The sequence below is a fragment of the Leishmania martiniquensis genome, chromosome 18, assembly GCF_017916325.1.
Source record: "Leishmania martiniquensis isolate LSCM1 chromosome 18, whole genome shotgun sequence".
In the NCBI taxonomy this organism is placed as follows: Eukaryota; Euglenozoa; class Kinetoplastea; order Trypanosomatida; family Trypanosomatidae; genus Leishmania; species Leishmania martiniquensis.
In genome coordinates, this window is record NC_090153.1 from 269422 (window position 1) to 283012 (window position 13591).

General features: G+C 61.7%; 2 protein-coding genes across 2 annotated transcripts; both read left to right on the top strand.

Annotated features, from left to right (window-relative positions):
• Positions 1 to 228: 228 nt before the first annotated feature.
• LSCM1_06713 (uncharacterized protein) lies at positions 229 to 3987 on the top strand (the record flags this gene model as incomplete). The annotated part of the gene is made up of 1 exon (XM_067324123.1): positions 229 to 3987. One exon carries the CDS (start codon positions 229 to 231, stop codon positions 3985 to 3987), a length of 3759 nt encoding a protein of 1252 aa, XP_067179470.1.
• Positions 3988 to 5840: 1853 nt separating this feature from the next.
• LSCM1_06714 (uncharacterized protein) lies at positions 5841 to 7976 on the top strand (the record flags this gene model as incomplete). Its single annotated transcript, XM_067324124.1, has 1 exon — positions 5841 to 7976. The coding sequence occupies one exon, from the start codon at positions 5841 to 5843 to the stop codon at positions 7974 to 7976; it is 2136 nt and encodes a 711-aa protein (XP_067179471.1).
• Positions 7977 to 13591: the final 5615 nt, after the last annotated feature.

Genomic DNA, 13591 nt, shown 5'->3' on the forward strand with positions numbered 1-13591 from the left:
GCGGTAAGACTCGCGTCACCTTTCCTCTGCATTTCTTCTTTGTTTTGCCTCGACACGCAGCTGGCGCTTTGCTTGTGCACCAGTGGGACCTGCGATTGTCGCTCGATCACCCGAGCTCCTCTCCATCTGTAACGTGCGAGCCCCGGGTGTGTACGCTCAGGCGCGAGGTGGCCACGCTGGATGTGGGCGCTCTCTTTGGTTTCCCTTTGAACATATCGTTACTCCGCCATGCAGAATATTGCCGCGCCTTCGGTGTCACCGGGCACCGGCGGGGGCAACTCGAGTGATCGCTCGAACCACAGCGGCGACACGGCGGTAGCCGCTTCGGAGGTTTTTCGCGACTTCACGTGGTACAGTGCAACGCTGCTTTCGCACCTCTTCGCGCTGGAGCATGCTCAGCTGGAGCGGACCGCTGCAGCTGAGGAGAGTCGCCGGCGTGTTGCAGGAGTCCATAGCCCTCAACTGCTGATGAGCGCCGCCGTTGAAGCCGTGAATGCGTCTATTGGTGTGGCACCTGGATCTGCCGCGGGCGCAGCTGCAGCTGCAGCGATGACAACGACAGTGGGCAGCAAAGACCCTATCGCACCGAAGGCGGTGCGCAAGGATGACCAGACCGGTGACGGCGGTGACGGTCGTCGGAGTTGCAGCGCTGCCACCTTAGCAACGCCACCAACACCGCCTGCAGGCGACGGCTCGCAGAGGCTGTTGCGCGTTGCCACACAGCATCGGCCGCATGTCTTGATGGGCTTCGCCCTGGCAGGTGATGACACAGCGATGGGTGAAGTGCATCCAATGCTCGCTGGCGCCGCAACGCAATGGACGCCTCCGCAGGCTGTCAGGGTGGCCGGATCGTCAGCTGCGCCCCCTGCCGCGGGCCCATCGTCCACGGCCAAAACATTCGCGTCAGACAACGCAACCTCCGCATTACTGGCTGTCTTTGACGCCTACTACTTCCCTTCGGAGCTTTTTGACGCTGAAGCCAGTGCCGCGTACGTTGCAACAGAGGATGCGGAGCGCATGTCTGAAGCGGACGCCGCCTCCGCCGAAGCCGCGTGTCCGAGTGCAGCCAACAGCACCGCTGTGTCTACCGTGACGGCAGAAGCACTGCGTGAGGCGTTTCATGCCCTCCTTCTGCTGGGCCAGCGCTGCGCCGCGTTTGCCCTCACGTACCGCGATATTGCCGGCTGCAGTAGTGACCCCGCGGCAAGTCTCTCTGGACGTCGCGGTGAGGACTGGGAAGGTGACGGCAGCACCTGCCACCGCTACTCTTCTCACATCGACGATGAAAATCTATATACTACCGACGCCACTGCCAAGATGCATGATGCAGCGGGTGTGGGCTTCTCCGAGGACGACGTCAGAGCGGGCGGGGCCGTACAGCAGGCGGCCTCCGCATCGCTGCAGTTCCTCCTCCAGCTGGCGTGCAGCTGTCCATGTACCCCTCTCGTGTACGCGGCACAGCTTTGCCTCGCTCACGCGCTGGCAGTTCAGCGGCCGCCGTGCAGCTCGGCCGGCCGCATCGCGCGGCAGCAGCTGTTGCGCTACTTACCAACGCTGCAGCCGCAGCCACACTGCCGCCTCGGTGGTGCCGGCAATTCGGCGGCAACGACGGGCAGCAACAGCGGCCATAAGAGCAACCACGTCCCCACTACGCAGCACGTGCAGCCGGAGGATGCGATACTGTGGTTCGACAGCACTGGCACAGTGCACCTAATGACGGCCCAGCGCTGGTGGGAGGCTCAGCAGCGACAGCAAAGCGCGGCGTGTCTCGCTTACTGCGGCCCACTGCCGGCGACCACCGCCCTCCCGACCGTGCAGCGCGTGCTCATGGAGGAGGAGGCATACATGGGCCCCAACGGCAGCGCTGCGGCGGCGCTCAAGTCCGTGTTGGAAGCGGTCTCGACGGAAGTCTGCCTCAACGCCCGCACCCTTCCAGGCTCCCCTTCGTCGCTGGTGCATACGTCTTTGCGGCGGCGCCGCGGCGTCCACCACGGCGGTGGTCCCAGCACTGGCTCGCATCGCTCGTCGGCCGGTAACGGCGAACGCGATGCGGCTGGCGGTCATAGGCTAAGCGGATCCTCGACGCTGGCTGACGCCTCCCTCACGGGGGCAGCGGCCAGTGGATCAGGCGCTTCTCTGGGGCACGCGCAAGGAGCTGCGGCTGCGGGAACGTTGACTCGCTTGTCGAAGGTGGCAAAGCGGCGCCGTGCTCTTCTGTTCGCGCTCGCGCAAAGCCATCTGCTTCCTCCCGTGCAGCAGCTGGCGACGTCCAAGACGCTCCTCTACGGCGTCTTCACAGACAGCGGGGAGTGCCCATCCTATTACAGGCTCCTTGCTCTATATCCCGAGGTGCTCCGCGCGCACCACGCGGCGCTGCACTACGTCCTGTTCGAAGACGGCCCACTCTCGGTGGACATGCGGCTAATGATCGCGGTCATGGCAGCGAGCAGGCACCGGTGCGAGTACCTCGTTTCTCGCTTCGCGGCTCTTCTCTTGCGCTACGCGGAGGAGGCGATGCTGGAGGATGATGAGGACGAGGACGACTACGGCACCGTGGACGGCAACGGCGTAGGGTGCGGTGACCACCCCAGTGACCTCTACACCACCAGCACCGCGCGCCGACACGCAGCATACAGAAGCAGGGATGCCGCGGATGCTTACAACTGCGACGAGGACTCTTACTTTGCTGGCCAGGTGTCGTATGCGCAGCAGACGAAGCAGCGGCACGGTGACGCGTCTACCAGCGGCTGCTTTCGCGGTCAATCCCGCCAGCGGTGGATCACGCACGGCCCACCGGGGCGGCTGCGCGCTGTCCAGCAGTTCATCGCCCTCGCTGCCCACACGCCGTGGACTCTCGGCGAGGTGGAGATCCGGAACGTGCTGGCTTGTGGCTGGACCATTCCGGAAGTGTTTCAACTAGTCGCCGTGGTGGCGCAAGTGGTGCCGCTCTGCGGCTTTGTCATGGGCCTCTTCGTGCCAGCCGAGCCGTGGGCCATGACGCTACTGCCGCTGGAGGTGGTGGAGCGGCTGGGTCATCGCGCTGTAGCGGAAGACGCCGTTACCGAGCCTTCCGGCAGTGGTGGGGTCTCCTCCGGCACCATGGGCAGTATCGCGACCACCGGGCTGCGCCGCTCTGCTGCTGGTTTCAGCGGCGGCGACGAACGCGGCAGCATACCCGGCGGCGCAGCACGGCCTGCGCACGCGGATGTGTACCGCCAGCTAGCTGGCGACGACAACGTGGTCAGCGAGCAGCGCATCAAGGGTGGCACCACCGCCGTCAACCCTCTCACGCTGTGGCGCAGCCAGTTCACCTGGAACGAGGTGGGGGCAACGTCGATGGAGCAATACTACCCCGGCGCTGCGACGCTTCTTCATGAAGAAATCGAATGCTACTTCGACGTGGTTCGGCAGCTGACGAAAGCCGATTGTGTGGGGCTGATGAACCCCGACTACGAGCCCTCCTACGCGTTCCGCTCCCTACAGCTTTACGTGCAGAATCTTGTCGGCTTCATGGTGGAAGACTACTCCTACCACGACGTCAACAAGGTGCTGCGGCGTCCAGCCAAGTGGTTTGCGCAGGTGCTGACAATGCGACCAGAGACGCTCTCTCGCAGCGAAGTTGTGCGCTGGTACGTACCAACGACTCCGCCGACCGGTAAAGTGCCTGACATGAGCGCCGAGTCGTCGCTCGTGACGCATCAGCTGAAGCGAGAGATTGAGCTGCTGTCTGTAGTCGACAGCGCGCAGGGTGGACATCGCGGTGGTATCGAGGCGGCCAGTGCGCACCAGGAAAATACTGGTAATACACCTCTCACCCCCACCGAGGCCGCCCGCGATACGGCGGAGGCGGAGGCCCTGCAGACAGCCCTCACCCTTCAAGACGAGCGAGTGTTGCTGCTGATTGCCCTCGCTACGATGGAAGCCCGCAAAGAAGGCCTCCTTCACATTCTCCTGCGACCCGTGTGTGCAGTGTTGAGCAACATGTGAGCGGCGGCGCTCGCGGCGAGAACGCACGACTACGCGTGCGCGTTCGCGGCATCCACCATCTTGCCACAACGGCAGGTCGCTTCCCCCTCCCCTCTCTCTTGTGGGGCAGGCACCTTCGCTTGAGCCTGCTGTCGTGACGCGGAGGCGGGGGGTACCTCAGCGTGGTGCCAGGACTTAGTGCCCCCCTTCCCCCTCCGCTGCCAATACCGAACTACCCTCTTCGGTGATCGCCAAGTCGAGTGCCTACCACGTGGGGAAAGCAGCGCGACGTATTGCCACGGATGTCGGCGACCAGGTCCTGCGTTGCGCCGGAGCGCCCTGCGACCGTGAGCGCGTCCATGCCGTCTACATCATAGGCCGCGCGCCAAACCAAATCGACTGCGCCCCAGCCCGGCCCCCCACTGCCCACTGCTGGGGAGCCGCCACCTTGCGCCGCAGGATAGGGCACGCGACCGGCTGAGGAGGGCGGAGCTCCGTTAATGCTCTATGACATAGAAGAGGAACGTTGAAGAACAACGTGTCCATGCCGCCACCGACAACGAACACCGCGGCATATATGCATATAAATATATATATATGTGTGTGTGTGCCCGCACAGGGCCAGCAGCTCACCCCCCTCCCTCCCTGCTGCTGCGCTGCGGCTTTATCCTAGGCGCCTAGCACGTTGCCGCTGAGCCGGCCGTGCGCTGAGCGGGACTTGGGTGCCCCGCATGCCATGCTGCAAGTGGGCCGCGTCCAGGGTACTGCTCGGGGGCGGGTGTTGTGGCTCGCTGTCTCCCTCTGTGGTTGCCCTCGATGCTAGAGAGAGGGAGGGGGCGTTGCCGTGAGCCCGTGGCGGCAGGGGGCATCCCCGCAGATGTGCATCTGCCTGCGCTCAGAGAGCTCTCGCCGCTCTCTGTATTTCTCGAGTCGTTGGCACGCCACGCGGCGGGCTAGTGCGAGCGCGATCACCACCGCACGCCTCTGCGGCACTGCATCGGCCCAGACCTGTCCCGCTGGCACCGAGGAGCCCGCAACCGCGTCCGAGGGATCCGTCCGCAGACTCTATGGCGCCACCCACAAGGGGCATCTGAGGAATGGTCTCCCCGCCCCACTTGTCTCTCTCTCATCCCGTCTTGTCGGTCGCATGTTGTGCCTTCTCTTGCAGAGAGGAGCATGGCGGAGACGGCACGGCATGGAAACCGAATTCAGGCGGCAACGTGCCACGCTCTCCACGCATTCTTCCTCTCTGCCGCGACGAAAAGGTGTATGTATGCCTCTGCGTGCCCTTCCGTGCGCGCTCGGCTTGTTGTTGCGGAGCGCATGTCGCATCCGCGTGCATGACGCGACGGGGGGCAGTAAGGACAGCTGTGGATGTCGTTTGCCATTCAACGCGCAATCGCTCCCCTACCTGTCCATGCGACTCACAGTTTTCCTGTGCTTCAAATAAGTGCCTTCGTGGCCGTATGGTGTCTCCCTCGTTTCCCCTCTCATCTTGTCCACCGGCGATGTCTGCGCTGCATGTACTGCCTATCCGAGCTCTCTTGTCTCGTACTCGAGTAGACGGGAAGGCGGGAGGACAGGCAGCGCTGCGCTCCTGTCGGAAGGCCAGCACAGCATGCGCGTTCGTCTGCGCCCTTAAAGGAGAGACTCGCTCTACGCTTTACCCCTGAGGGCGTGGCCTCGGTGTAAGCGGCGCCATTGCCCTCAGGAACCGAGCCGATGGAGGCGAATATGCGAGCTCGTCCGCAAACCGTCGGCGCCGACCTCCTCCCCTCTCTCTCTCCCCCATCCCCTCTCGTTCCCTCCCACTCTCTCTCCTGCCGGCGAGGGTAGAGAAGTATTCACACACGTATACGAAACAGAGCAGAAAAATGCCGACCGAACTGCTGGATGACGCGAACCAGGATGCCGAGGAGGAGTTCATCTTCAACGAGTACGCCATTGATGACAGCCTCGACCCGCTGAACCGCCTCTTGATGTATTATCAGTCGGACTTTTCCCTGCAGCGACTCGTACTCGTGCGGGAACTTTCGTCCACCGCGCACTTCGCCGGGTACGCGGAAAGCGCACGCTCTATCGTTCCGCTGCTGACTACTTTTACCCAAGACGCTGAGCCGGTCGTGCGGCAGGCGCTGGTGGAGCAGCTGTTCCCGCTCGCGGAGTTCTTTGTGCAGGAGGGCAGTGAGGCCGGTTACCAGTGCCTCCTGAATGCATTCCTCCCAACAGCCTTTGAGTTGCTCGTCGATAAGAATGTGGAGGTGGGTGTCGTGGCGCTAGAGGCCATTCAGAAGCTGGCCCAGCTCGTCCACAAAGAGCATGTGCAGTCGCATCTGCTCAACGTGGTCATGACCCTCGCCCACGACGAGCGCGCCGAGGATTACCGCGTCGTTGCGGCGCAGCTCTTCAATGACCTTGCGCCACAGTTCGGTACTGAGTTCTCGACCACGGTGGTGCTCGGGGAGTTGGAGCTTCTCTCTAACGACTCCAGCTTCACGGTGCGCCGCACCGTCGGCAGCAACCTCGGTGGCGTGTGTGCTGTCCTCACGACGGAGGAGGCTCAGCGCACAGTGCTGTCGCTCTACATCACGCTCTGCGGGGACGAGATCTGGGGTGTGCGGCAGGCGTGCGCCGAGTCCATCGAGAAAGTATCGAGTGGCCTCCCCGAGTCGATGCGGGTGCAGTTCATCGTGCCGGCCTTTCAAAAGCTTCTCGAGGATGACTCTCGCTGGGTGCGCACGCGTGCGTACGAGTCATTAGGCCGCCTCCTTCACACGCTGCGTAGCGAGGACATCAGCCCTGAGCTGCTGCGCCTCTTCACCGATATGGCCTTCCAGTCCGACAACGTGGAGAGCCCGCTCAGCGAGTATTGCGCTTACTGCTTTCCAGCTGTGGTGCAGGCTATCGGCCCGTCCCGCTGGAATGAGGTGGCGGACGCGTACGCGACGATGCTGAAGGACGTGCAGTGGAAAGTGCGCAAGTCTCTCGCATACTCGCTGCACGAGATGGCCGCGCTTTTGGGGACATGTATCACAGAGGAGGCCATCGTGCCAGCCTTTGAGCTGCTGCTGCGCGACCTCGACGATATTAAGCGCGGCGCCGTCCTCAACGCCGAGAGGTTTCTCGCCTTAGTCACGCCCGCCACGCGCGACCGACTTGTGCCGTTGCTGTGTCACGTGCCGCTTGAGAGCGAGAACTGGCGGCTGCGCAACGAGGTAGCAAAGCGAATCGGCGCCGTGGCCGTACTGCTCCCGCCTGACAGCCCCTCTTTTTCCTCCGTGCTGGCGTTGGTGTCACGACTGCTCGACGATAGTGTCATGGAGGTGCGCGCCTCGACGTACGAACCGGTCGCTATCATTCTGAAGCACCTGCGCGCGGCGAACGACGAGAAATACCAAAACTACCTCGCCTCTATTGTAAAGCTGGCGACGGCGTACAGCTTCCGTGGGCGGCAGATGTTCGCCTACGTGACGGAGCAGGTGGTGAAAATCGGCGCCGACGACGTACTGGAGAGCGCGCTGCTTGACGGGCTTGTGAAGCTGGCTATGGACCCCGTTGTCAACACGCGCCTCGTCGTTGACAGTGTGGCGGATCGCACCATCCTGCGCAACGAGAAGTGGGCAAAGAATAGCAAGGTGCAAGAGGCCGTCTTGGTTCTGCAGCAGCAGGCCGCGTCGCAGGAGGAGGCGGACATGGCGGCGGAGGCGGCGGAGGCGGCCGTGGCAAACACCCAGATCTTGAACGGTAACGAGAACGCCGGCTGCAAGGATGCTGCTGTGGAGGTGCAGCACGACGAAGAGCAGCAAGTGGACGGCGGTGCTCCCTCGCCAGCGCTTCAGGCCAGTCCAGATGGCGTGGCGACGGGAATGGGGAGTATGATGCGCGAAGGGGGTGACGGCACGGCGGGCGGGTTGTGGCCGCAGGGCGCGCCAGCCGATGCTGCCGCGGCGCCTGGTAGCTGTAGTCATCCAGGCTCCGTAGATGGGGTCACGGCTGTAGGCGATATCTAAGCACGTGAATATGTTTGCTCCTCGCTCTAGTCCACCGCAATATGGGCCTCTGTGCCGTTGTCCCCGGGGTGTGCGTGCGTGACCCCAAACCCCTCCCTCCCCCACCCCCGCTCCTCTTTTTCCTTACGCAGGGAACTTGTGCGCCAAAATTAACGCCAGCTAAGTCTATCCTGTGCATTGGCTCTGTATGCCGCGTTATGTGTGCTTAAAAGTTGGACAGCGACAAGGTGCTCGCGGCTCTGGCTCATGTGACGCAAGCTGATCGCGCTCCTTGCCGTTCTCTGGCGTGTGGTCGTATTGAGTGGGGGGCCAGGGAGGGAGGGTGTGTGGGGGGGGGCGAACGTTCCCACGGGTGGGCGCGTGGAGGAGTGGCGCCTGGCCCTCACCCATTCGCATGTATAGACCCACATGAAGAGAGAAGCGTACTGGTGGTGCTCGGAGCTCAGATCAGCGGAGGTCGATAAAAGAGGGGGTAGAGGGGAGGGGGGAGTGCAGCGCGCGCCGTCGACTTGAGCACAGAGAGGGAAAGAGAGGGAGGAAGGAGGGGAGTGGAGAGACAGGTTTGCGCGTGTGCGGAGAACTATGGCCCCCTCCTCGAGCGAGGAGGGGGTGCGGGGCAGCGCAAGGCAGCAGAGCTGACCGGAAGAAGATGCCCAAGTACATGGCCACAACGGAGTCGTGCTAAAGGAGGTGATTTTAAAGGAAAGTCAGACGTCTACGCAGCGAAGAAGCGTCGCATCTGGCAAATATCTGTGCGTGTGTGCGTCTATACATGTAAATAAGTGTTAGTGGGATGCGAGCGAGCGAGGGGTGGGGGAGAGTCGCGGTGTGTGATGAAGAGATCGGTGGTGCTTCGGACCCTCCTTCTCTTATCCCCCCTCTTCCTCCCCCACCCCCACCCCCTCACTCACTCACTCGCATCCCACCCCGTCGTCGGCTCCCTCGTCCTGGCCCATTTTCTTCTTCTTTCCCCCTTCCCCCGCCCGCAAACTCCGAAGACGCACGCGCGTGGGTGCAGGCGAGGGGGGTGAACGCGCACCTATGCATACAAGCACGCCGCTCTGCACGTAGGCGCGTATGTTTCATGCTTGTGTGCGAGTGTGCGTGTGCCCCCTTTTCTCAGCGTCGCCTTCCCTTTCTTGGCAGAAGAGGAGGAGGCGAGGGAGGAAGGCAGGGCTGATTGTTTCCTCCTCTCTGTATGTGTATGTGTGTGGGTGTGTGTATAGCGTTGCCGCCTTGGCTGTCTAGCATTCTCCCTGGTCACCTGCCCTTCACATGCGCCCCCCGCCCTTCCCCTTCCTTCCTCCTTCCTCCTCCCCCTCCCCCCTCTCTCTCTTTGCTTCCATCCCATTTACCATGCATGCATGCGGATGTGTGTGTGTGTGTGTTCTCATATAGCCTCTCTTGCTTCTTCATCTTTTCAGGAGTGGGGGAGAGGGGCGCACATCTCCCTCTCTCCCACCCTTTCCATTCTTGCCACATGTGGCTCTTGCTCAGGCCGCGTATCAGTGACGCTCAGTAATGTAGGTGTTAGTGATGACGGTAGTGGTGTGAATGGTGAAGAAGGATATGGAGCTCGTCTTCATGTCAGTGTGGTCCCATGTGCGTCATCGTAGTGTGTTCTGTTCAACGTTTCTTTGTGTTTTTCGTTCACGTCCTGTTCGCTTCTCTTCGCGTCTGTGTCTGTGTAAGTGTACCTGTCTGTCCGTGCAAAACTGGAGCCGATTCAAAGATCGCCTTGCTCGATTGCTGAGGTTTGTCGCCCCCGCCCCGCCCTGTCTCTGATGGTTATTCAGGCACGGGAAGGGACCGCGCCTTTTTTCGGTGTGTGTGTGTGTGCGTTGAGGGGACGTGAGCGCTCGGCCTCTCTTTTCATCTGCCGTAATGCGAAAGAAGAGGTAAGGGCTGAAATAGCGACCAATGTGAAGCAACAGAGTTCGCACGACGATTCGGAATAGTGAGAGAGGGGGGAGTGAGGAGGAGGGGTAGTGGAAAGGTCACCGCGCACACGCACACCTTGCTCACCTGTCTCCCCTCTGTCACTCATGTCGTGCGGCAGCACCGCCCTCGCCGCACAGATAGCCATCCTCTCGCTTCCCCCCCCTCCCACCTAGCTAGGCACTGTCAACAGCCGATGTTGATGAAGAGACGAAGGGGCAAGCGTGTCTACAACCGCGCGCGTTGTGCACTGATGTAGATGCGTCCTTTTCTTTCTTTTTTAAGCTGCTGACCACCGTCGTCCAGCCCCCTCTTCCCTCTTCTCTCTGTCTTTCCCCCTGCGCTTTAGACCTCGTGCACGCACATCTCCATGGAAAACTGCACAGGCGGTGCCGCTGCGTGTGCAGGTAAGGGCAACTGTCATGACACACACGCGCACACACATACAACATTGCTTGCAGTCCAGTGAGGCCTCATCTTTTGTGTGTGCGTGTCCTTCGCATGCACCATTTCGAAATGTGTATGCATCAATGGAGCTGAGACATCCCAAAACATTTGTCCTACAGGTAAAAGAGGTGTCCGAAGGTGGAGAAAGCTGTTGCGGCAGTCTTCTCCTGTGGACGTGCACGGGGAGAAGGGCCGTCAAGCTGGCCACGTCAGCACCGCCTAGCCATCCCCTCCCCCGGCTCTCTCCTGGTCCAGCTTATCTGGCAGAGGCAGATGACGACTGCCCCAGCTCCAAACCTCCGCATGCGCACCAGCCATGGTATGTTGCATGAACGGCTACAGCTGCTGGCGTATCACGGCCAGAGCGACGGCCTCAGGGGCCAGACCGGTGAGACAGGTAAACGCTGTAGACCGCATAGCCACCAAACTGTACAGGCTTAACGCAGCTGCTGTCCCGCCGGCCGCCTGTAGCGCCCATTGAAAATCCTTTGAAGCAGAGGCATGCTCATAGAAATGAGTGGCTGGCGCTGGTGCCACGGTGGCTACGCTCGGCTGTAGATCGGAATCGGATGAGGACTCGCCAGCGAAACGTGAACGTATCCTTCTACGGTCGCCTCAGCTGTGGCGGTGATATGCGCGAGCTGCACCTAATGCAGGGGCTACGACCTCGTTATCGTCGCATGCTCCTCCCTGGCCAGCATTCGATGAATGTACCAGGAGGATTTCTCGCGACTGCCGCGCACAGCTTACAACGGCTACAGAGCAGCGAAGCCAGACGACCGCAACGACAAGGAGTGTGGAGGTTACGGAACGCTCCGCTCTGGCAGAACAGAGGGCAGCGAAAGCCAACGCCAGCGTTCGAAAGATGGCGCGTATATCTCCAGTGCCTCTCTCGCGGAGCAGGGATGGCCAAGCGGCGTACGTGCGGATCCCCACGGCGGCGCGGCGGCTACTTGAACGCCGTTGACGGATTCTATCAGCGTACATCAGTGCCGCCTCGAGTTCCCGCGCTGCCGCACCTTCTGCATGGCCACGCCTGCTGTTCAACGCGCTTTGGCGGACCCTAAATCATCTGGAACGAGCGCCACATGTGCAGTGTCACTCCCCACGGGCACAGGCGAGCCCTGCCGCGGGCCGCCTTGCCGGCAGACAAGCTACTGAGCACAAAAAACTTCGTCAGTGAATCGGCTGGCAAAGGCGACGACGATGTTAGCTGCCATGCCGCCGAGTCGATTAAAACCTCGCTGCCTGGGGAGCCGCCTGTCACAGTCTTCGCCAGCACCGCTGCTCCGCATCATGGATGGGATGTCCAGGGCACAAGCAGCTTCCAAAATGCCTCCAGAGCCCTCTGCGGATATGCCCACGACCCCTTCTGCGACATGGGCCACGGATATCTGCTGCCGCTTCTTGATCTCATCTATTCAGGGAGTCTTGTGCAGCTGCGCGGGTGTTGGTGTGATGTATCGGCCCATCCTGTGGATGCGCTGGCGGCAGCGTCCATGGAGAGCCATTTGCCCACCCGCATCAGCCGAGGAAGCTGACGGTATCTTTGATAGATGTCGGTGGTCGGGGCTATGCAGCATCCTTCACCTGACGCCTTCACGCCACGAAGCGCGCAGTCGCGAGGGCCCTGACGCAGTCGGTGCAGAAACAGTCATGCAGTCAGTCATCGCGCGGCTACTTGCAGAGTACTGTCGACTGCAGATGCTGTGTTGCGCGTCCTGTCGCTCGACGACTGGAGAGTGAGCGCGGCTTCAGCCAAGATAGAAAGCGTCCATCCCCCTCAGCGGGCGTTGTCACCGCCGCCTCTTTCTCAGCCTACAGCAGCGGCGGCCGCCCTGTACCTGCGACTCTTACCCTGCACCGCGTAAGATACTATCGAAGACCGGAAGTTTAGGCCACCAGCAGGGGAGAATGATGGCTCCGCCCCTTCCCTCCGCGACCTGTGTGCATCCCATGTTCTTTCCGGCGGCGAGCATTGAGGCATTGTTTTTAGCGGCCGGCTTTCGAGACCCCAAGCAGCGGTATCCGCGACAAACGGGCGACGGAGTCGCTCTCGCCTGCGTCAGCGCGTTGCCTCACGCACCCTCTAAGCCATTACCGAGGAGTTCGGCCGTGAAGATGTCAGCCACCTGTGAGCCCATTGCGTTGCTCACGCCCGCTCAAGATATCGAGACGGCGGCGAGCGCAACATCCCATGCTCCCGCGTTTTTCATTACAGGCATCGATGTGCACTAGCATCTCTTGTGCAGCGCCGTCGGTTGTCCCTTGGTACCTTCGCGATGAGAGAGTCGCCTTTGCCTATGCCCAAGGCAACTCAGCTCACCTCGAACCGCCGCCTCCGCACCGGTGGCGCATTGGATTCGGAGGTCTCGATGGCGCGCATCTCGGGGCCGCTAAGAACTATGCGCCAAACGAGAGGGGGGAATCACGAGCGAAGGAGCAGGCGTGGAGCGATGGGCGGGAGAGGACCCCTGCCGAGGGCGCCGCCTCGTCGACCTCCACCACCACCAACACCGCTTGGCAGAGGTTTTGGTGCATGCGGGTGTGTTTGTGGTATGCGGTCGTGGGTGGTGTATTGCCGCACTCCAGCCACCTGTATGCGTACAGGCGTCATGCGCATCCTCGGCCGCGCCCTGCGATGCCTTCTCCCCCCTCCCATCACCACCACCACCGCCACCTATACACATGCACACACCCAATGAAGAGCGTCTCCGAAGTCAGCTTGGCACTTCGCGCCCCACAAAGAAAGTGCACCACCACGAGACGTCTCATGGCTACTGTTTTGCTGCTGCTGAGCCTCGCCTTGGTCCTATCCAGTGGTTTCTTGCAGTCTCATGCGTCGTGCGCGCACGTCCCGCTTCCCCTCCTCGGATAAGGTCGACTGCCCTGTGCGGCCGCACAAGCCCCTTTATACGTTGGTGATGATGGCGCCTGAGTATCATCGATGTCCGCGCACCACCTGACCTTCTATTCTTCAAGCAAGCGCTCCCCCGTTTCCCGCTCCTCTTTTCCTTCTCTGCGCACCCTCCCCTCCCCTCCATACCCCCTCGCCGCCTCGCCCACCACGGCGGCCCCTTCGCCATACACTCGCACGCGCTTACATCTGTTGGTGCCTACAACGTCTCCTTGCTGATGGCATACGCATCGCTCCTCGCCCCTCACCCTCCTACCACCTTCCTCTGCTGCGAACAACGGCAAAGAAGTGTTGTGCGCTTTCTCAGCAACCT